Source organism: Linepithema humile, chromosome 3 (genome assembly GCF_040581485.1).
Source record: "Linepithema humile isolate Giens D197 chromosome 3, Lhum_UNIL_v1.0, whole genome shotgun sequence".
NCBI lineage: Eukaryota > Metazoa > Arthropoda > Insecta > Hymenoptera > Formicidae > Linepithema > Linepithema humile.
In genome coordinates this window covers 7,571,159-7,596,213 of record NC_090130.1, presented here as the reverse complement: position 1 = coordinate 7,596,213, position 25,055 = coordinate 7,571,159, and the positions used below count along the sequence as shown (strand labels likewise).

At 41.4% G+C, this 25,055-nt stretch overlaps 1 protein-coding gene across 1 annotated transcript in view; it reads right to left on the bottom strand.

Annotated features, from left to right (window-relative positions):
- mbo (Nuclear pore complex protein Nup88) overlaps positions 1–25,055 on the bottom strand; it is a 60,604-nt gene that overhangs the window by 330 nt on the left and 35,219 nt on the right. Inside the window, exons 2-13 of the mRNA XM_067351927.1 lie at positions 14,891–15,060; positions 3,737–3,850; positions 3,159–3,345; positions 2,828–2,928; positions 2,460–2,652; positions 2,075–2,235; positions 1,816–1,892; positions 1,307–1,545; positions 1,000–1,110; positions 686–912; positions 279–524; positions 63–167 (exon numbers count right to left, since the gene is read on the bottom strand). Of these exons, the coding sequence (XP_067208028.1) occupies positions 89–167; positions 279–524; positions 686–912; positions 1,000–1,110; positions 1,307–1,545; positions 1,816–1,892; positions 2,075–2,235; positions 2,460–2,652; positions 2,828–2,928; positions 3,159–3,345; positions 3,737–3,850; positions 14,891–15,060 (1,905 nt within the window). The 3' untranslated portion in view covers positions 63–88. The remainder of the gene's footprint in view (positions 1–62; positions 168–278; positions 525–685; positions 913–999; positions 1,111–1,306; positions 1,546–1,815; positions 1,893–2,074; positions 2,236–2,459; positions 2,653–2,827; positions 2,929–3,158; positions 3,346–3,736; positions 3,851–14,890; positions 15,061–25,055) is intronic.

The following is a 25,055-nucleotide window of genomic DNA, read 5'->3' as shown; positions in this document are numbered from 1 at the left end:
TTATAGTAAATTATTTAATAATAAAATAATCATTTTATAAAATAAAACATAAAATTACTTACAATTTAGAAATTAATAATATTTGCTACTATTTGCTGATATATGAAAGACTAATCTCTGCTTTGATTTGTTTCACCTTGTCCACCATATTTTTTATATTTTTTCCCCTGTAAAAAAAAACAAAAGTAATGTATCACTGTTTGATAAACATATTAAATTAAGTTCAATTTGTTTTTACAAATTCTGAATTAAACATTAAAATAATTATTTATACGTACATTTGGGCAAGGTTCTCCTTTACTGCTACCTCTTGATTACCTGAAAAAACAATTTCTTTCTTCTCGTTGAGTTCGGTATTGTTTGTAGATGTGGCTTGTTGCGCAGCTTTTTTCTTCAGCTGTTCAAGTCGAATTTCCATATCGTGTAACTTTGTATGAATCTTCTTCAAATCTTCCGCCTCCGTTCGCTCAACAGCCGTCATTGAAGGTTGTTTGTAATTTACCAGTTTTAGAACTTGCTCTGCTCTGAAAGTGTAAACTTATATACATTTTCCGCAATAATTTAACGGTTTATCTCCATTTATCTTGAACAGAAACAATACTATACTTCTGTAAATTCCTTGTCGAAACATTGATGAACAACATTGTTGCTAAACATTGTTGAAATAATTAAATAGTATACACACCTACGCGCACAATCTTTTTGTCTATCATTTATATCTTCATATTTTTCAGCTAAACGTTCGGCGGTTTGTCGCAATTCTTTCTTCGTCCCTATTATAGTATCAGCTTCTTTCAATAAATGAATTTTTAAAGCTTTCAAAGTGCGGACCTTCTTATTGATTTCTTCCCGGACTTTATCGTGTCGGGCAAAATGTTGAGTACGAAAAATATTGGTAGCATGATATAACAACTGAAATATAATATATTCGGTTATTATACAATTACATATATTCTTTTATCAATTAGGCTCATATAAAATTCTTATATCTAGGCTTACCTCTAGGGATTCGCTCAAAGACATTGAGCGGGATCCTATTTTAGTTATAGGTTGCGATATTTCGCGTTTCAATAATTTTTTTATATACACGTCAAACGGTTCCTTGTTCACCTGAAAAAAATCAATAATATATTTTTTATTAATACTGAAACATAACGTTGCTTGTGCTACACGCGCCTTTCCTTTCCAAATCCTTTAAGTAGTTCAAAGAAGAAAGTTTGAAATATAAGAGCAAATGTAAAAACTCTCAAAATAAATTCTCTTTATTTGGAATATTATAATACAATATTTAGTTATTGATAATTACTTTTTTTGCGACGTTGACGATAGGTTCTAATTGCTCGATTCTTGGGAGGTAATAAAGATCTATAACCGAGAGATCGATAACGATGCCCGTGTGCAGTAATGCGATTAACACACAGGGTTCTTGAAGAAGACCGAAACCGAGTATCGGCGTAGCTTCGTCTGTGCTTGTGTGCTTTGTCCTCGTAGAAAAAAGATATTGTAAAGTCGAATGATTTGACAAAGACTGGTTCTCGTCGTTATCTAAAAAAAAAAGAAATATTTGTTAAACAAAAAATATTACATAAAAAATATTCGATTAAGATATAGAAGCAAAATTTGATTTTATTTAATCTCTTTTAATTCATTTTTTTCTTTTATCTTTGATAAGAAGTAAATCAATAGTTTATTATTATGTATATATAATAAAAATCCCAATGGTTTACGAGGCTTGTACACATAAAGTCAAACAAAACTCATAAAGTAAAAAATGTTTTGTTTCTACGTCTTTTTTAATAATATAAATATACTTACCAAGTACAATATCTTCCAGTTGAGAAACCATCGGTAAACTCACCATGTGAATACCAGCATTGTGAGAGCAAAAATATCTAATGTAAGCAAATAATAATAAATAATTTAGCTAATCAATAATTCATTGATATAATGTAGAATAATAAGCTTTACTTATATCGTTGTCGTCGAGAAAAATCAATTTTTAATTCATGAACAATTTATAAATGTAAAAAAATTACAATAGTTAGAATGTTTTGTATATTATTTCTATTTGTACCGCGATTTGTTGCCCTTATCACAATGAAGATGGACAGGACAATTATATTTCTTATCATCGTCCGTGAAGAGGAGACCCAGTTCCAGTTCGACACACTCGTAGACGTAAAGTGCGTCGTCCGGTGTATGAAGACTATAAGTTGAACCATATTGCGACCAAGTCTGGTAAAAAGAGAAAAATATGCATAACGAGAAATAAAATCTGTCATAGAATTTAAATTCGGAAGAAAATATACATTTTTTTAATAATTTAAATTTGAGCTATTTTTGACTGACGATACATAAAGAGTACTGACGTAATAAAAAATCCACATAAAAAAAAATATGCATTAACTAGACGCAGAATATATGCACAGATTAAATAGATATTTATCGTATGTCCATACCTTTCTGTCCATCTCGTCGTCGTCCAATATTTCGCGCAGCAGTATTGCGTGATAAATTTTTCCAGTGCACATGGCGATGACTACTATCGGCGGGGTTGTTTGCAGGCACATGATAGAGCATGAATCTATTCCGTAATTGTCGACGGTCGACGGATACATAGATAGCGAGCCAAGAACCACTGGGTCTTCGTAACTTGAAACAGTTAAAAGCACAGTTAAACAGGAAAAGTATCAGTGTTATTAGAGATACAAATTTGCCATCGTAAATTGAGCTTGTTAAGTAATTTATATAATATATAAACAATTTATATAATATATTTTACTGTGTTTTATTTATATTTATAAGATAATATTTTGTTTGTACTTACTTTTCTAATAAAACGTTGCCGCGGACAATCAGTACTTCGCCGTTTCCGCGAAGAACTAAGATCGGCCACTCGATTTGATTCCAGTCGATTATGTCCTTTATCTAAAAGTTATTCGAAATATTATATATATATATATTGATGAATACTAAAATATCAGTTAATATCGATCAATTAAAATCAGTATACTTTATTAATGAATCGAAAATGAGAATTGAAATTTTCTTATATATATATACCTACATTCAAATATTATGAACAAAGTAGGAATTTTAAAAGAATATATGTTCGTCTCAATTCACAAATTCGTGGATGCGATAATCGGTATTCATACTTCATCGATGCCCATGTTGGCGAACATTTCCGGTTTCCTCAGAGTAGGAGTCACGAAATCAAAGTCCACCGCGGTCTCGCCGAGGGACGTAAAGTCTGGGATCTTCGAGGGCGAGTCCGATGGTGTACGGCCGACCTTCCAGCATTTTATGAGTCTTGGTGCACCTCCCAGTTCGCACTCGTATAAACTGTGGAAAAATTAAGTGCAGCTTAAGGTCAGTGCGGCGACATTTTTAAAGACGCTTCGCGTAAAGCCTTCTAAAGTTTAGTTCGTAAACGTTTTTCTTACTTTTAAGCCCTATCTAACGCAAGGAGTTAAAAACACGAGTTTAAGTTATGTCGCGTTGTTCTTCTCGAGTTCCGCAGTTTGCTGTAATTAGAATGGCAAACTATACTTCTTTAAATGAAAAGCAAAACACTTTTGCTTCAACATGTAATACAGATATGTATGTTTCGTTAATAAAATCGATAAGATTGATAAACAGTTTCGGCGAGTTAGAAATAATAGTGCAAGATAAATATATTCTAGTTAAATAATTTTGCTTTCGGACAATCGCATTTGTGATTTGTTTTAATTACCGGAAAGAATTTTCTGATGTTAAAACCAATAAATGTGAGTCATTCGTGGAACCCGGATGCCATCGCACTTGTAGAATTTCTGTAGTTGCTCCAAAATCGCCAAAGTTATGATTTCTGTAATCAGAAAATACAAATAATAACATGTAGCATCGACAATACATTTCGATTACTTCTCTAAAAATTCTAAATCATTTCTGATAAACAATTTAATCATATTAAATCATTTAGTGAACTTGATTTTGCGGGATAATCGAAAACAACTTCGCCGTGATCAGCGCCGAAGTAATTATATGACACAATTCGTAATTAAATACTAATCATTGCATTCGTAAAAAAATTTTATGTAACGCATGTGATGTACAGTAAACAGTACGATTTATCATTTACAATTAATTAAAAAAGAACAATTAAAACATAGATGAAACTTGTCACATATATCAATTGACTACTCTGTTTGCTTTTTATGATTAGAACAAAAGCAATTAAAATATTTTACGAATGAGAAATATCGATCCAAACTGGACTCGTGCCTAAGCAAGAAGAGAAGCATTCGGCCGTGCGGATGAACATTAATGGCTTTATAATCTAATGAATTTTTAGGTTGAACGCTAGAAAGGATGAGCAGGAAATCCAGATAGGTTTTTCCCCGGGATTTATTGCTGAAAAAGAAAAGACGGGGGGGACGAGGAGAACATCCATCGCTTATCTCTCGTTTGTCGGTGACTTCGGATGGATGAATACCGAATCGTCTCCAAATTTATCTTCATAAATGTAATAATTATTTAATTGCGAGGAAATATTTAATTAATAAAATAATTTAATTTTTTGCCTTTACTTTTCAATTATCAACTTTATTCTCACAGAATCTTTTAAAAAAATCATTTTTTCTAATTACATCTTTATGTATGTTTCGCGTAATGTTTAAAAAGAATTATTATATTATCAGAATTCTTGTTCTCAAAGTGTTGTTATTATCTCCGTTCTTAAAAGATAATCTTTTGGATTAAGCGGCTTTCCGACCTTTCTTTAGAAGACTTGCTTAATTCGTCTCAATGTATAAACTTATAATAGTTTGTTCACGTATTTAATTCACTTATTTATAGAAAAAAATTATGAAATTCGGAATCTTAAGAGCAGACGAGTGGGTCGCAGAAACAAAACGAATGATTTAAATGCAATAACGAGTAATACGCAGAGAAGTTTCCGAGAACAAAATGATACGACACCGTGTAAGATCTACTTTGAACTCAAGTCCGTGCAGTTCTTTGTACAAATTGCGAAAAAAGCGCAGTGCAAAAAGCGCGTCCGCCGCTACCGGGGTTAATACGTTTACGTAGGAAAATTATTTTTAATTTTTCTAGACGTGCCTTGGACTGAAAAGAAGGGGGGGGGGGAGAGAAGGAGAGAAAGGTGATGTCGGGACACGAGGGTGTGGCAGAATTGCGCAGCACTGCCGAGTAAGAATTTCTTAATTAGATTCGAGCAGCTGCGCGGTCTTTCGTTCTTTTGTTTTTAGCGAAAAATTTCCAGTAAGTTGCGATGGCGGTACCTGGACCAGGCCGTACTCGTGGCGAAGAATTTCGAGCTTTATTATGTACACGTTTTTACTGGTCCCAATTTAAGATGAGCTCGATCTCACAAATTGCTTCTTGCTACAACGAAGTGCGTTTTACATGCTTTTCGTTTTAAGAGCAATGTCGCAGTTGAGTGATTCTACTTATCGTATATTCAAAAAATGACACTATGGGATTGCTTTTATATATTTTTATCTGCTGGATTACTTTCACGGAACGCGTGCAATATTTTAAGCAGTAATATATCTATTTTATTTAATATAAACGACTCGAAATAGATATTTATGATATCTCTCTTGAAATCTTTTTTTTTTTTTGGCGCCAGTGCCAACGAATATCGAATACATAACGGTGGTTGTGAGCGCCCTTAAATGCGTTAGTCCTGTTGCCATTCATTTTATTTAGGAATATTCAACGCCATCGAACGCAGCATCTCCGTGAGCACAGCGCGGTAATCAAGACAGCTTAACACCTATCAGAATACGCGCGTGAGCGCGCCTGGCCACGCGCGTGAAGGGATAGGCATAAATTCTGATAATTCCGAAATTGTGACAGAACGAAGAAAAATTCCCGGGAGAGGTCGCGGTGAAAAGTGCGAATAAATCGTTGCGTATGCCTTTGTCAACGAAACGGTGGCGAGTAGGGCGGACACAGGAGGGTTGGAGCCGCTGGGATGAGAGTCGCCACCACCACCGCGCGTCTGGCCTTTTTTTCGTCCTGTTCCCGTCCTCCCGCGGCCCCGCTGTGCCCCATCCCTATCTTTCCCCCGTTCTCGCTCTCGTTCCCTCTTTACCGGTGCGTGCGTACATTTTTATCAATTATTAAGAACTCCTAGCGCTTGTGCTGGTGGCCGTGTCGCCGTTCTGCGCGGGACGTATGTACTAACGGGGTGTCGCGCGGGGGTGTATATCCCGGAGACCGTTGTGTGCCGGTGATACCCGATGCCCAACTGTCTTTTTCTCTCCGGGCGCGAGCCTTTTGCTCGCTTTTTCTGGCATGCCGCGGACATTAATAACGGCCACGGGCTAACCACCGCCGTCAACCCCCTTGCCAACGTTACCGTGTCCAGCCGCGGAAAGTGCGAGAGTAATAATAAAATATACGAAATGTAGGCGAGAGCATCGTTGCGCGAGTGAGCGAGCGAGCGAGCGAGCGAGCGGGCGGGCGGACGGCGGCCGCGCCGAGGCCGACAAAACAAACGTCGTGACGTTACGGTGTACCTTTCATTGTCCGCGAAGGTACGCGGATCTCCTCGCGTTATAATAATTTAGAGCGACGCTGCGAGCCGCGCCGCGGGTCCTGATTTTAGCTTAATAGAACGCCGCCAGTTTGGCCGGCTTGCTGCACTGCGTGTTTCTCGCGAGATTGTCATTATTCTCGTGGACCGGAATTACAACCTGCTGAGACCGCAAAATTATGAGAATTTGTATCGGAGATTTATATTGATATAAAAATAATTTTGTGATTTCAAGACTGATATATTGGTTCAATATAATATTCCGCATAGCTATTCTTTTAATTTCATTGAATGAATTTATATTGAGATCTAATACAAATTTTTTTCTCCAAGAAATTAATTTTTATGTTAATCACAGAGGTGTCAATCGAGTAGTTAAATGTTATCAAAACTTTTTCCAACTGCGGTGTGATTGCGTTCGATGAAAAGCGCAGATTTCCAGAATTAGATCTCTTTGCGTGAACCTCAAGATGCATCTTTGATATTATTGCACGTCGAGCAAGCTGTCACACAGTTTTTGCATCGGTGTGCGCTTTTTACGTAACGATTATACACTTCGAACCCCTGCAGAGACAACATTCAACCGCTTAATTCCGCCCGGCGGCTCGTAACGGCGTAATATCGTTCAGTTACTTGGAATATTTTTATTACATTCTCGCGGAAGCGAGGAAAAGGACGGCTAAGACTAAGGGGTTGGTCGGTAGTGGGGTTGGCTTCCGGGCCTGCCAGGCTATGCTCACGATATAACGAGGGCCATTATGATAAGCAGATGCATAGATTAGACATTACTCGTTAACCTGCCTGCGCGCGAAGCTCGAAGGACATAGCCGTGTGTTATCAAAGGAGCTCGATGAGAAATTGACGATCACGATGATCCTAATTACAATTTGTCGCATAATTATTTAATTTATTGTTTCAAGCACATAAATATACATTTCTGTCACAATTTTGTTTCTCAAATTTAGATATAAATCTTGATAAGAAAAATGATTGAATAGCTTTATATTATTATATTGTTTCATGTAATGACAATTAATGTAACGCGTTGTTTGGCATGTTATTCTAATTTCGGACACAAAATGGCGTATGACAGTAAGACGTTTCATCGCTAAATAGCGTCGCGATCACCGATCAATTCGCGACTCCGGATTTCGCTATGTTCAAGTACACGTAATTTCGCTCATCGGTGCTCGTTATAATAACAGCCGCGTTATGGAACGGAAGTTGGCGTTCTCTCCACGAAAGGGGACGGAAGACGCCCCGCTCGTCCGAGGGCGTGGGGGCGGCCCATAAAATCGGGATGTTGCGCAAAATATAACGACCGACGTTCTCCTGGCACTGGCTGACGCTCCCATCGTAATTCATCCTGACTCTCGCTTGCCTTCGCCTTTCCGACGACACCTGCGTCGGCAACTAAGCCCGTTAATTCTCGACGCCGCGGCGCGCCTAACAGCGTCGCGCATCGCCCTGCCATCGGCTCTCGCTGGGAAGCCGGCTTCCCGGTTGCACTGTCCTGACACGTTCCGGTTCTTGATCTTCGCTGGTACTTAGCCCCGTAGATAGCGCGCCGTGTTTGCCCCGATGACGAGGGCGTCAAGCTTCGTTGCGTATTTTGTGGCGGTACGCGGCGCCGGCATGCATACAGTATTTGGGCGCATAAGATGATTATGCAATATTTAATATGCGTAGATTATAAATGTCACTTGAGAACGATTGATCGAAAGAATTCCGAGAATTGTGTCGTATAAAAAGAAGCAGTCGCTTGAATTTGGATTTAGTTGCTAACAAAATTGATGATTAAATCTTAATTCGACGAATTGAAACTTATGTGCGACAATCGAAGCTTTAATTCCATCTCTTCGCAACTGATAAAACTTCTTCTTTGTAATGCTGGAAATTTAGATCACGAAGAATTAATTAATTCGGCGGTATCTTATTTTTTCTAAAGAGCGAAGGAATCAGATTGTGATATCGACTTTGTGAAAAGGCGTGTCTTTAGACATGAAGAAACGTGCAACTGAAAACGCACGGAATGGACGTAGGTGAGCGCAACACACGGCTACGACGGAAAACGGCAAACAAAGGATACCGAGTCCAGAGAGTGCGAGAATAGAAGTGCTCGACCACCCCAGACTGTCGTGCGGGTGCCCCGTAGCTAGCACACGTACCGCTGTAATTAAAAGAACCGACAGATGCCTCTCTCTCTTTCGCCGTCGGCTTTTATTTCGTTATGTGAAACGACGACGACGACGAAGCCAACGACGACGACGACGACGACGGCGGCGGTGGCGACGACGACGACGATGACGTCGACGGCGACTGGAACGCGTCTCGCGTATTTAAATTCTCTTGTGCAGCGCGACGCTCGGAATTCTTTGATTAGACGAAGGTACCTGCGACGCTGGTAGATGAATACACGAATTTGCATATGCATATGATTGAGCGTATCATAACAGTTGAGAAATCAGATTGGAAATGTGTGTGTAACGTGTACAGAATGTCATTCTTTTTCCTGAAAGATTCTGTACAAACAAATTTTTACAAAGAAAATTTTATTTTTGTAGAATATCTTCAATGTATAATTTTTATAATTTGAATGGAATAATTAAAAACGAGAAAATTGCGTAAAAGCTTTCTTATGAGATTTTAAAAAAATTGTTACAAACACTCGGGTGCTAAATAAATGCTTGAAACTTTTAAGCCTTTTGGTATGAAGAGTGTATATGTACATACATTCAAAGACGTACGCAAAATAATCGTACACAGATGACTAAACGCAAACAGTAGGAACGAACACTGTCGTTCCTATCACGGGCAAACATTATCCGATTATACAGAACGATAGGGAGCTTTTTAATTCCGCGCAACCTCATATAATTCAACTCCTTCGTTAACGCTGATTCGACGAGAAATATCGTTCGGCCGACAATAAAGTTTCGGGCCGCACCGGACTGATAAAGCGTGACACACGTAAACTGTAAAACGGCTTATATGCTTTTTCCTCGGCGTGCCGACATTTTTCAAAAGGCGCGGATATCATCGGGGACCATCTAAATCATCCCGCGCGCGAGTACAACGCGACCCTATGCTCGGCCTCCGCAAACAGCCCCCGTTTCCCCTCTGCAATCCCTCACTCGCCACCGAAAACAACCGTGCCACCGGCAAGCCGGTGATTTTCGTTAGTGCTTGCTCATCGAAAAAAAGTAGAAAAACGGGGATAGATCCGAAGTGGGGGCTTCACGGAAAGCGTAGATGTTGTGTGTTTGGAGATGGGGCTGCTCTCTCTCCGCATGGTTGCGCATATTCGTATTTGTGTACGTGTATGTGTGTGTGTGTGTGTCGTGTAGCACCGCGTGTGGTCGCCCGAGATTAGCCTCGGGTTTATATCGGGATTACATATGTAAAACCATTAGGTTAAATCATTTTTTAAATAAACGCGTGTGGTCCCCTTCCCCTCTCGAGTCCAGCAGCCTGGGTCAGATAGGAGAGCAATCTCCGTGCGTTTGCGCGGGGAAGTGAAATGCAGCTCGTGGGTGAAATATTCCGTAGCACGTTCAACGTATGCTCGAGGAACTCGGGCCAGCGCGCAACCATTCGATTGACCGTTTCTGCAGCGCGCTCGCGGAATTTTCACGTTCGGAAATAAATGAGCTTGCATGCGTGATAGATTAACCCCGCGAATTTTATGGCGCCTCGTAAATCTGTCTTCTTTATTGTTTGTCTTTCGGCCCGAAGCGGTTTCAAGTGAATACGCGCGTTCAACAAATATCGTTTTTTTCAACGCTTACATACTTGAATGATTATCATACGCGATAGCTTAAATCAACTTGCGCTTTCAGCTAAGCCCGACCCAGACCACCTTGGACAGTTTTAAATAATGTCACGCGACACTTTTGCTTCGATGCGCTTAGATTTTGCTAAATGTTTTTTTTTTTCGGACACTCTGCAAGTCGTAGTTTTATATTTTGTAGCGCATGTGATGCGCTGTCTGACTATCTATATTTTTCTCTACTTAATTAAAACTGCCCGACTTTATACAAGAAGTATAACCTATTTAAATTTTAGATTAGTTGTAATTTTACCGACACAATATGTCTGATTAGTTGTACGTTTTTCTACTTATGTTTTAGATCTGATCAGTTGCATCTACTGAAACAATAACTTCTGTTATTTATGGATTTATTGTACAATGCTTTCCAAACTATATAACACGGATCATGTTTAATTGAGAAATTGATTTACTATGTAGTTTTTAATAAGTATACATGTCGACGATTCAAAATATAATATAAAATTGACTATTTTTTTTTTGGTTATGATAAAACTGCAATCTGGCAGTTACACCGTGTAAACAGTCGCGATGGTTTTTAATATAAATTTTGAGGAATGTGTGGTCGTGTGAAAGATATAAAATAGTCGCAGGCATGTACATATCCACGCTCTTTCGCCGCCATAAACATTACGTGCGCATCACACCCAGACAAATATTTCTTTCACTCCGAACGCTATGTGGCTCTGCATTTTTTTGTTCGATCTAAAAAATATAAATTTAATTCACCATGCTCGTGGCGATATCGCCACCAGGGCTTGCAATTTTATCATTTGTTAAATACTAGCGTGTATCGTAAAGATAATGGAGGCAATAAATCCTGAGATAATACGAGAATTAACGATTTCACACGATGTTTCGTCATCGTGTGCGATGACTTGTTTTATGAAATTGAGTCTTGACAAGTTAATAAGCAGCAGAAATGATCATTCTCGCGTGTTTTATATATATATTTCAAATATTTTATGATTTTGCACTAGAATTAATTAGCAATAAAATGTATTTAGTTAAAGGTAGACAAGAAAAAAAAGTTCTACCGTCATTTTGTATTAAATAGACCGCAAAATGTAAATGTAATAACAATATCCCGCATTTTTCCAGAGACAGAAATCGTGTCCGCTACGAAAACTTCTTAATAAGATCATTAGTTAGGGAACGTTTGTACCTGTAATTACGCGTGTGTCCATTATCTACTTTCCGCTTCTTGCTGCAGGCGTTCCGCCCGTTTCGCGGAACTCAGAATCTGGAAGCTCGCAGATGAAGAGCCGGCATTAGGGGTTTACGAGGCGAATACTCCGAGGGTGGTTCGGAGAGATGTTCGCGGTACTGGCGAGTGGATTGGGTAAAGGTTGGTAGGGGTGTGAAGGGATGGTTATAAGAGGTGAGAATTATTCATAAACGTAGGCTGACTTTTAGTGGAGGAGAAGGGAGGAGTGAAAGTAAGAGAGAGAGAGAAGAAACTGTAGATTTCTCTCACCGTTCCGAGAAGCTGAAATCTACCGAATATTAAGGCAGGTAAGGGGTAACAGGGAGGGGCACGGCAAGGTCCTCCAGGCCGCATAATAAACACATAACGGTAATCCTTAAAACAATAATTAGCCGCGTGAGCCAACCAAGAGGCGACGATCTCTTCCGGCGCTGCGCGGAATGGCGCCGTTTTCGCAATTCGTTGTCGAATTAATACCGAGACTCGCGACAGTGCAATACGATTCGCATTCACTGTGGTCGCATTATGCGGTAGAAATTCTGCTTACTCCCTATAGAGATTATCTTTAATACCATCAAAATTGCTTGATGTCAGTAAAAAAATATGTAACTGATCAGACGTAAATCTAAGTAGATATATCATTAGTCGGGTCGGATCGAGCAACGCTGACTAAATAAGAACAAGTTCGCGAATATATTTTGCATGTAGATCGCGTAAAAAATAGTCAGCAAACTCGGCAAGATAAAAAATATGTCTCATCTTTCTTCTTAGTGATTTGCGCAAACGAATACCAAGAGAACCCGTGGATCACGATTCGCGAAACCGTTTAAAACATCTGAAGAGAATGAAAGAAAATTTTACGAGGCGGGCAGATCCGGAAGGGTCGGGGAGAATAGAAGGTGGATGAAACCGAGAGAGACCGAAGGGGTGCCGCGAAGTGGTAATAGTTTTAATCCGGTGTCTTGAAGTCAGGATTTGGCGGCGCGGCAGTTAGTGGCTGCCGGTAAGTCCAAGCGAACCCACTTGGCGCTCTGATATCATAATCCAAATAATCACTATTATTGCCGCTATTTGCTTAATCCGAAGCCCATCCTCCTCGTCCCGCTGTAAGCTGCGGGACCTGTTATTCGTTCTCGCGACGAAGATGCGTCGAGCGTTCTATCGAAAGTTTCCTTTCTCGTTTTTAATCTCTTCGATTATTCCAAAACGATCTAAAGCAGCCTGTGACTCGGATATCGATAGACGAATGTTTATTTATCCGCGAAGCAATGATATATGCACTTAGATTTGTGTCTGATTAATTACATCTTATTCTACTAACAAAAAAACTTTGATAATACTTAAGTAATGATAATATCACTTGTAATTCATCAATATTTTATAGTTAGTGACGGTGAATTTTTAATCACTATCACGTTTTGGACAATCGAATAGTTCTGCGCAAATAATATAAAGCAAAGTTACAATTAAAATGTATATAAGAAGTAAGAGTTGTAAAACTGCATCTTCAACATAATGTGAAAGACAAGAGGCAATAATTTTTTAACTCAAGATTGACTTGATTCGAAAATCGGATGTTTAACCGTTTTGAAATGATATCGCGCTCCGAGCTTGCGACATAGGAGATGAGGCTGCGCCGCAGTATCAACAGGAAGTTCCAACGGCAATAACGCATAAACTTCATTTAGCCTTATTTAAGCTGGATGGAAGGCGGCAGACATTAAATCCCCGAGATTCGTTCTAATGGCCGCGACTCACTTAGAAACTGCTCCCCGCGATCTTTCGCGCGTGGTATGCGCGCATAATGCGCTCTACGTGCGTTCTTAAATTCGCTCGAACCCGGAGGCCAGGATGGAATCGTCTAAGTGAAACGACGAAAAAACTTTAGCGCAAACTGCCGCTCTTAATTTGGCTAGTTTGTTTAGTAGCGGTTGCTTGTTCCTCTTTGCCGTGCTTTCCCCCTTTTTCTCGCTCTCTCGCCCTTTCTCCCCGCTCCCACCCTCTTTCTTTCCCTCTCGAGGAGTAACCGTTTCGTTCGCTTCCGGAAAAAGTTCGGAATTACGAATTAGCAGGAAGTGGGGTAGGTACCTGCATTTATTCTGAATTCAGCTTATTATGAAATTATAATGCGGAGGACGACTTAAAACGAGCGGTTACCCCTTTCGCGTTTATACCGCGGGCGGATTAAGAGTCATCGTATTTTGCTATTAATTACTGCTTAATTCAGAAGCGAGTTTTCCGTACTTTCGCGTGATACCCCATCTTTATCGTTGAGACTTGAATATTTTGCATACTTTATACCGCAATGTTCTTTCAAAAAAATTTCTAAAATTTATTTTGCTCAGAAATATGAATACGTCGTTTTATTTAGAGACAATTTTATATTGCGCCAGCTCGCTTTTCAATTTGCAACCGCTGATACAGAAATCGCTAGCGTGACAGAATGCGGGGGCAATGTTCGGGAAACTGATCGACCACGATTGACTGCATCGTGATTCAGCGACGCGGAGGACAAGCGTAATCTCCAACGGCGCTCGTAATTGCGCGACGTTCTAATCGCTCGAAAGATTATGGCCGGGGGTCGGGGCGCAAGCGGGGCCGTGGGCGGCACACACCACCGAGTAATGTTACGCGAGACAGTAGTCTCGGGTGGCATGTGTCGTTGATGAGGCGGTTAGTATTCAGCGGTGTTTCCTGGCCCCCCGGAACTTTTGAAAACTAACCGAGTAAAGCTACCTTAATTCCATAAGAGGGAGGCCGAAGGGGTTTCCCGGGCGTCACCGTAACACCCTCTTAATTACAGGATATTAGGACGCCTAGGAAGACGATGGCGCGAGGAAGGCAGATAGCGCGATTTATTATCCGCCGCTCACCTTATCTCCGTTTTTATGAGTCGGATTTTCTCGGTACGCGCTTCTTTCCCGATTGCGGATTGGCAGCGCTAAGGACTGTCGCATCGGCATTGACCGTTGCGATATCGCAAATGTAATTATTTCGTTGCTCCCGCATATGTTTAAGAGAAATCGTCGAAACCAAAATATTAGTGTGCGTTTTAATGTATATTTCACAAATCCACTTTTACGTTACATACTTATGTGATTATGAATATAAATGTAAGTAATAATGTTTAAAATATACAACTGGCATATCGCGACGTAATTAACTTTGTTGAAACTACCTTTTTGTGGATTTAAACATTAAAACTTTTGGTTAAATGGTCTATTCTTTGCTGCTTGTACAATATTTAAGATGCTTTTATGAATAATCGGCGCAGTTTTGAAGATCTCGAAGATAAATGTGTACTTACGTGCAAAGAATCACTTCCTTGCCACCCTCGTAAACGGCGTCCTTGCCCCATTGTTTCGGTAGCTCTATGAGTGCGATGCCCAACTTTCCCCATAGCGCCAACTGCGTCGCAGTCTCGTTTATCAACATATTCGTAACATCGAATATTGGCGGATCTGTCGGTTGAAGAGACTGAAACAAGGAAAACGAAAGAAAATATTATTAATAATCAATCACGAAGAAAATCAAATATTATTTCAATGTTCTAACAATATTGTAAGCATTTTTATTGCAAGGAATTTAAATTAAGCTAAAATAATAATGTCAAATGTTACTTGTCGCATATAAAATAAATGTGCAATATATTAATGAGACAAAGAAGTCAAAAGATTGAACGTTATTTGATATTTTTACGACAGCTAAAATCCCCTCTTCTTCTTTTACTCGGTAATACGGATATACAATCGCGAATCTGCAAAATAAGAGATTTACACCCGAGTAAAGATCTCGTCGGTCGGGATCTTTTCATTAATTAAAATTCTAAGAAGGCAGGCGAGGTGAGAAAGAAAAGTGGTACGTCGCTACTCCCGAAAGCGCTCTTGCGCAAGGTATAAATTCATTATTACACGAGCCAGTAAGCACGCCGCAGGATTCCTCGCCCGATCGCACCGTTTCCTCTTTGGACACTTCTTCTTCCTCTTTTTTTTTTCCCACCCCCGTCTATCCATCTACTTACCCGCGAGATATCTCCCCGTTCCACTGCCTCGTTCGCCTTCCCCGAGATGCGCATCGTCTATCGATTAAAAAACTTTATAATACGATCCCGCTTCTCGTTTGTTTTCCAGTTTGATTTTTATCGTGCCGCCTCGGGAAAAAGGCAGGTGCACAACGTCGTTTTCCGCCCTCCTGCAACCCCCTGATTCCTCTTTGGTAGCGTTCCCCTTCACCACCTCCGTCGCCCCATCTCCTCGCTCCGATATTTAATTTCGAACTAAGTTCGCCAACGCGAACATCATTACGAGGCGGCACCCCCGCAGGTGGGGATATCGGCGTGTATCAAGGGGCAATTACTTTTTTTTCCTACCCAGAGGCTGGGTTATTCCCCGGGTTTCCCCGGGAAGACTTCCTCGTTTCAATATATCGGGTATCGTGTCTCCCGTTCGATGTGATCTCGGGGAGACGTGCGGGCAGAATGGAAAATGAAATAAGTTCGCGCGCGTATTTCAATAGTATATAAAAAGGACTGTTTTAAAATGGAAAAAATAAGTATATTCTAATAGAATTTCTTTCTAACAATACCTTCCGCAGCACTTACTATGGTTAAGAAGGATTTTCGCTTTATTGAAACTCTTAGCAATTGTGCACTATTTTGTGCCGAATTTAATAATACAACTGACGTGTAATGTAAATTTATTTCAATTTTATTTAGTCGGTGTTGCGCAGTCTGGCGACTAAGAATATTAGAATTGTTTTTAATCAGTTATATGTTTTTCTACTGATATCAAGCAGTTTTGATAGTATTTAAGATAATATCTATAGAAAAAGCAGAAGAAATATGTCAATTTGTTTGATTTTCTACGGAAAATTGAATTGTTACTGTGACAATGTGTGACATATTCGCATGATGGCTTATCCAGGATACTCTCCGATGGAGGAAAGAGCAGAGGTTGGTTGAAAGCCAGGGCGATAAAGGGTGTCGGACGATGGTACACGCGGAAGCGGCGGCACTGGAGTATGAGTAGGAAAATGGAAGGGTATAAAACGGGTGTTGGAGGAGGAGGAGGAAGGGAAAGAGAGAGAGAGAGTGAGAGAGAGAGGCAACACGGGATTCCCGGATACCGATGCCGACACACCGGCGCGCGAGGCTGTAATGCGTTATTAATGAACACCAAGAATTTCATTAAAGATTGTTTGTATATCAAACTGTCCACTAAATTATGCCCTATAACCCCCGTGGCGCCTTCACACGCCTGGAAACTATTGGCTGCCGCAGCGGTGGTGCTGCCTTTTCATATCCTCGCGTGCCATTGACGATCTGTCAGGCGAGCCGATGCCACAATCGTCGCGATGAAGGACGGACAAGCCAATCTCCAGGAGTATCGATCGCTTGTGATTCTTTTGTGGCTAATTTACGCGTCGGTGGCCCAATCGGCCGGGAACGATCGCGATATTTGTCGTCCGTCGGCCGACGAAGTCAGTTATTTCGCGACCTTTGGGACATACATTATTAGGAGGGACGATATAGGTAGCTAGAACGCGTGGCGCGTGCGACGAGGAGCAAGAAGGACGTATGTGGAGGACGAGAGAGAAAGAGGACGAGGGTTGCGAGAGAGGACGGCTGAACGGAGAAGAGGGTGAGGACGAGGGTAGGGCACGGGTGGCGAGTGGGTGGGTGAAGGGATACAGTTAATCGTTGGGAAGCTATTAACTTCGGACTGGAATGCCCCATAGCGCCTCATTTCGTTCAATGCAAATTTACACCCGACGCCAACCACCTAACGCACGCTCTTCGCTCTCTTCCAGCGCGAAAACTCAAACTGGAAAACAAATGTGCTGCTCTATCAGCAATAATTCTTTTTTAATGTCGGTCTTGAATGTAATATCCATTTCTTTCGCGAGTGAGCGAAGAAAGATACCGGATATGAAGCAACGTAAAAATATTTACGAATCGTGAAGATATTACTATTTCATGAAGGATAAAAAAATGTCAATCTTAGATTTGCGACACAAATATTAATGTATTAAAAAAAAACATTTTACATTAATTTCTAAGAAATTATAACATACTGTTCAAAAATACTTTAAATATGCGCAGAACAAGAATTCAATGTAAATATCATCATATTTAACGATGATATTGCTTCAAAATGCACGAGAATCAAAGGTATATCTTCGGGGGTTTAATAGAGGCTCATAGGCGACGAAGAAGATTTTACTCCTTCAACTTATCCAATTTGGTTGTCTCTTGTAGACGATCAACGTCGCAATCGGTGACCCTGTTCACAGCTCCATGAAACTTGGACCCTTCTGCTTTCATTGCCGCTCCTACCTTTGCCCTTCCCACCGATCGTGCCACCGTGATGTTGCCTTATTAGTTTAGAACTTAGGTTTACCGTAAAGTCGCGCGTGTCACTTATGATCAAAGTCTGCTAGACGACGAGTCTTTCGCTTCTCGGCGAATTGAATGCCCGGAGACCGAGAGGACGATTTCAGATCGCTCTTATGACGATCATTGAATCTCGTACAAAGTACTCACGATTTTCTTAAATATTCTTCCTCAAAGAAATATATATTTGTTATCTAATGATACGAGATTAAGCGTTTGTTTAAATTGGCGTGGCGCAAACATTTTACCGTTGTTGTGCTACGTTGTTTAGAAAGACACACAAAGATCTTTGGGAATGTATTCCTTTCGCATTGCGACGCTTGTTCGTTGTTTGCACGGTAAATATCGGTCCAAGACAAATCCCGGACGCGAATTGTCATAACCGGCCGAAATATCGCGCTGGGCGCGCGACTTAACGCGCGGAATTGCGCGCGTACGGCGAAGCGGACCTGACAAATGGCAATGTAACGGGTGCTCAAGATACACATAGTTAACGGCGAGATGTGGCGCGAGTTGACTAACGACGTCGGGCGTTCTCGCGCTATATAATTTCAAAACACACGCAGGCACGCGGCCGAAATGTCGCGGATAGAAGGGGAACGGGGAGGGGATGATCCTGGGACACGCGAACATTGCGAGCCATGACAGCGCCTTAATATAAACAAATGCTGGACTATATCTCAGCTCGGGTTTGCTTTGCATTATTCGGCTAACGTCCTCGTTTGCCATCCTTACGTAGATGCCTTACATTATGACGACCGCTCTTCATGCGGAATGGTCGTACTTCTCTTTTCGAGTCCGCAGAAACGCGCATATTGCCGAATGTGAATTGATACAAATGTACGGAGTGCGCGCCATTCGAATACCAACGCGCAGATATGTTCCCCCAAAGTTGGAAATTTAGTACGTACTTTGCTTATTTCCTAATAAAATTGCAATATATTTTACGGTGATAAATTCCACCTTTGTCTCAATTTTATTCGTTATAAAATTAACAATTATTATTTCTGATTGGAAAAGCTTTATTGCTTAAAATAGAGAATAAATCTACGTTAATTTATTGTTGTCCTTGTGCGTTAAACGTGGAGAAGGGATTTTAGAAAGCGAGGGAAAACGTTTAGGGAATGGATCAAGCAAGAGTGATAGCTCGGAATATAAGTCGCATTTTAAGAAACCGTGACAAGACTCGAGATGTCTATCTGACTAGCGCTTAGCAAGAGTTCGCGCAATAGCGATGTTAATGGGTCCCGCTTTCGCAAGAGAGGAAAGAAAGAGAGAGAGAGAAAGAGAGAAAGGAAAAAAATACAAAGAGAGGGAGGGACGGAGAGGCGGGGGGAAAAGAAGACGGCGAAGAGACGCGCGACGGGGACCAGGGAATGGATGTGTTCACATTATACCCTCTGTTCTTTTAATTTCTTCAAAGGACCCTACCCTGCGACACTTTAAGCATTCTCGCTGAAGCTTGCAGCCTTCACCTCTCACCCTCGCTTCCGGATTAATAAGGCGTCGACAATGTGACGTCTTTTTTTTCTTCCGCCCTCGAACGGGACGGCAGACAGCTACCCAAAGTGAATGAAGGCTCTCGGTAAGAGGAAAAGCAACAAGGAGGGGTACTCTCTTACCGGTACTTAGCGGCGGGATGAGCCGAGCTGCCGTTAATAAATGTGTTTCTAACAGTGAAAGATAGAAAAGAGCGGAGAAAAGGGGAGAGAGAAAGGGAGAGAAACAACAGTGCGGAACACGGCACTCTCTCGTTAGGTTTTGCCGGTGACGACTCCGGGGAATACGTCTTAACGAGGAGGAAACTTTTAAATGCGCAAAGGCGTCATTCGTCGACGTCGAAACCTGTCTCGTCGCGTTGTCTCGTTGTCGCGTCAGCCTCGGTGAACACGGGATCAATCGATAATTATTATTGAATTTCAATTCACGTTTGTCGGAAAAATAGATAAACGCGGGTAAAATACGCATTAATTTAGATTTTCAAGATATAATAATTATTGTTGCAGAGAATATAGAAAATCGCTCTTGTGGTGAACTGAAGGAGCTCTTTAATAATACATACGTTACTTGCGCGATCCGGAATAATAACAGAAAAACGTGACTCGCTCGGCTTGCCGGAAATCATGCGCGTTTCGCCAGTCACGATCGTATCTAATCCTTCGTGCACCTTTGAGCTCGCGATTATATAAATACGAAAAACTATAAAAATAATAAACTTTAATTTCAAATCTTCAACATACATCATTAAGAAAGAACTAAATTCCATCGGTGGAAATAAATAATTAAGTTTGTAGCTAAATTACTTTCGTCGCATAAATAGATCGTTTTTCTCCGCTTGATCAACGTATCGATTGCAGAATATTATTTACCGTGTTTTATTGCGTGCGGACAATTTCGGTTCTACGACGGGACGTTGATAAAGGTCAGTTGATTTTCGGGGCCGCGGCCGTAGCGAATAAACGCCTCCGCTACGGTCGGCAGGACAGCCACGGTTAATGAATCGACGTAATCAGGGGGCTGCGGGGTCAGGCGACGAATGACAATCGAGTTTTGTATTAATGCCCGGCTTTGCCGCACCCATGGCGGGCAGCCATCAGGCTGATCGCTCGTTTAATCAAGCGAGCCGCTAACGCGATTAACTTATTGCGTACGCTCTCGCCGCTGCGTACACACGTGAGACGCACGTGAATCAGCGATATGCGCGAATGTAATTGCCATTACGGTCATTCGCTTCCGTTTCCACCTCGTCCTCGCATGCTTTCGGCATCTCCCGCGAAAGAATTTGCCGATATCACTGGGCACGTCCTTTCCTTCCACAATTACGCCGCTTATTTGTGTACATTTGTGTGATCATCCTTTCCAAATGTTATCTTTTGCACCCGTCGGCTAACTCGATTTAATCCGGCAGTATCCTGTCACTCAAACGAAATCGATTAGATCCGAATTACAAGCAAGATTTTGCGGATCGCTATGTGAGATATTAAAGGAATTTGAAATATTTTCCCGTATTTCTAGAATTCTTATCTGTATGGATTGTTTCTACGCGTTCACCGAATTTTTATGTGGAGAAAGCCGCGAAGCACTCTCGCGCATTACCAGCAAAGTAAAATTCCTTTCGGCGTCGTTGCGCTGTCCAGTCATTTACCGGCGCCTCTGCGGTTGATATATCCATATTTTCTGAAGTGGAGATATGCATACTTTATGTACGCCCTTCAGCTGGGCATCCAAGAACCGAGGCGCCAATGTCCGCATGCATGACCACGACATGCACATAAACGCGAATGCCCAGTGAATAGTCGCGAACGCAACAAAGTCAGTATAGTAGCCGTGAATTTTGCATAGATATTTGTAAAAGTGTTATATCAATTTTTCTTATCGATATATTCCACGTGAATGATCACATTGCTTCGCGAGTTATCAATATAAACAATTATCCAAGCAATTCAGCATTAATAGTTTGACAAATTTTCAAATATTCACGATTATAAAATCTATACACCGCATTAATATTTCATACTATAATTAATTTTGATCCTTTTTCGTTTCGCTGAATATGTATGAGACATAATTGATTCAGAAAGTCAAAGAAGAATCTATTCTGTATAACATGTGTAATAGTATGCATGCATAAACGCAAAGGTAATGATAGTCAAACGGTTGAAACAAACAATCTCGTGAATGATAAATCCCTTATTTAGGCTTTTTACACATCAACGGGCCGATAGCCAAGTCCACTTAATCATCCCGCGAAACTAAAAAGACATAACTGCAGCAGTTTACATTATAGTGTTTTTTATATCTTATCCCGCGACACAACGTTCGTTGTTTTTTCGACTCATTTCCGGAAGTAGCCGTGCTTATTTTATACTTCGGCACAAGGCGCCAATGTCCGCACGCATGACTGCAGTACGCACATAAACGCGAACATCCGTCTGGTCCGGCGAATAGTCCGCAAACTCCGTACAATGTAAGGATCAGTAGGTGGGCGCGGAAAGTTACCGCCTGGACCCTCGTACGGGGAAAAGTGAACGCGGGAGGAACGAGGCGAGGGGGGTCATGGCGGTCGAAGGGTGGAAGGTGACAGCTACACGAGGGACGATATAGAATTTTAATATAGTGGTTTACGAGCGCGATTGTCCGTCATTTTACGGGCGGTATAGGGCGGCCATTTGAATTCTTAGATCTGCATACTTTGCGGAATTGCGTGGCCTGGCTGGCACGACGATGGGTGAGCATCGCGGCACTCATGAGACCAGCCGATGTGTGCGAGAACTGACCGAAGCGTATATGCGTATATATAGGGTGTTGCGAAAGTGGCGCGTCTCCCCATCTGATCAAACGCGATTTGTTTTCCCAATCATCAATATCATGCATCTTGATAATCAATGCTGAAGAAAATTTGATTAAAATTCTTTAAAATTAGATTGCGTAAAAGTTCAATTTTTAAGCAAAACTCACTTCCACTCAGGAACTCGGAAGCTGCAGATTGAAACGACCGCCACTCTTTCCAATAAAACTTCAATCTTCATATATGCGCAAAAGAAAAAGCGAATGATTTCTACGGCACCCTGTGTACAATTTCTGTTATAATACACGAACGTTCAAACATCTCGGCCGCGTCTCTCTATACACCACGACTTAATAAAATAATAACGTAAAACCTTGAGGCACGGTGGCACGTTTCGCTCGTGCATGCGTGCGCGTGAATGGAATTGACGGCGGCAAAATTGCGAGCGCGGAGAATCGCTGGTAGAATGGAAGGGAGAAATTCATATTGCTCATCGCGATGACCGGCCGCGCCATTTGATTACCATAGAATTCGAGTTTCTTCGATCTGATGGCAGATTATTAATTTTTACGCACGTTATTCGTTTAAACGGAATAATCAATGTAAATTTTTTACTGTTATGAACCTTTTATGGTGGAAAGATGATTCACAAACTGCTGCGTTCATTAAGATGCAGTTGAATAATAAAATTATTCATTCAAATTGAAATACAATTCTGCAAAATGAAATACGATTTACAAAAATTCACGATCCTCCGCGAGAGTCATCTCTTCGCCCAGAGATTAATTTTTCGCATCTCTTTTGTGCTCTCGCAATTCGAAATTACTGATTCAGAAATCTAGCGGCCTCATCTGACGCACCTAATCAGAAGTCCTTTCGAGGTGTTCGCAATCGTCCGGATGCGCGTCTCCGCGCGACGACGACGAGAGAGAAAATAGAAAGCGCGAGGAAGGGGGCGAGATAAGGGGGAGAGAGAGAGAGAGTGAGAAAGAGGAGGCTCTCGCTCTCGCTCTCGCGATATAAGCCGTATCAGTTATAATTTATAATGTTATGGCGATTTTATGTATATCTTGCCTCGGCCTCGGCTTTCCCCGCGCCGAGAAGTATTATTTAAATTAAACGGGGCTAAACTAAGCGAACCGGGAGGCCCATCGAAGTGGCGGAGAGGTGCCGCGCGGCGGTATGCAAATTATTATCGCGGGGCGATAATTTAAATGCATATTTCGCCTCCTATATCATTTTATTATTGCCAGCCAAGTTAAGTCGGTCCGTGGGCTAACGTTTACGAGGACGGCGTGCTCCTCCCGCCGCCGGGAATGCTGGTGGTGGTGAACCACCATCACCACCACCGTCGCTCGCCCACGCGGATTCCGTATTAGAAACGCTATCGAAGCGTTTTCCCCGTATAATCCGCATTGTTCGCCACCTCCGGCGGCATAATATCCTGTCGGGCAACGGCCAGCGGGCAGGATTAATACCCGAGGACTAATTGTGTACCGCAGGAAGCGCTGGCTCATCCAGCCAGCCCCGCCGTCTTCGAGACGTCCTTAGCTCTGCTGTGTCACTTCGCGCTCAATGAGTCACCTCGGTTAATATTCGACGGGCAAATTACGCGAGTAACATATGGCTCGGTGCTTTTCTAACCTGTTTATCGATCCGGAGTATTTCATTTAACAATTCTCTTTGTACGAGATTTAATTTAATAATACAAAAACTATAATTTAAATTAAAACAAATTAGTTTTCGTGCTTCGCTGATTTTGAGCACGTACGCGCGTCCGAGAAAATACATACATTCGCCGTGTTCATCCGCGCGTTACGAATTTTCGAGGTCCCTGTGTGAGCTCGTCTCTTTCTCCCATTCTTTCCCCTTCTCTTAACAGTGCCCTTTAATTCAGATTTACATTTCACGGGACAACAATAGCAAGTAGATCCTGCGGAAGATTGTCGCGGATGTTATATTCGAAGTTTTAAGGATCTCTGCGAGTAGAAATACCATCCCACCTCCACCGTCGTGCTACCATCAAGGGTTGCGGGACACCGACCACGTCCGCGCGCGCGTACCCCGAACGACGAAGAAGGGTTAAAACCTGCGGGCAGTATTTTAATTCCCGACCGTTATCGCGCCGGTGGCTCGGGTCAGTAGCGAAAGATACATGTAAGTTGACCCCGCCCTCGAGACCTCTCTGGACGCTTATGAATATTAATTCCACCCTCCTGCCCCCCCCCCCTTGAAACCACGTCTCCCCCTGCCCCCTTTAGGAACCACCACCTATGCATCCGAAAGCGGACCCGACAGGAACAAATTAGATCTTTCCTTCCATACATTTCCCTTTTATTCGCGCGACTCCTCCCGAGCCATCGCCGGACTCGACCCGCAATTCCTGCTGCTTTCTAGCTTTGTCGAAAACACCGTGTTTTTACGCGCCAGCCCGCGCATTGTTGTGATACGTAATATCCTCGCCACGACTGTGTTTCTATCAACGGGGAGAAAAATACATTTTTTGTGCGAAGAAGCTCGGTGTGGAGCCAAGATATTTTGCGATCTCCGTGACTGATTGAGAAATTCTGATTATTTGACTTTTCATTGTAATATGATCATTATATGTGTGTGTATGTGCATTAAAACATCTCCAATCTACTCTAAAATATTTTAGAAACAAATTTTTCGACGAAATTAATCTCTTCTTATAAAAATTCTTAGAGATATATAATAATTACAGGAATATATCATATTTAAAATAAAAGAAAATACTCGCAAATTAAAAAATAGATATTTTAAATAAATAAAATG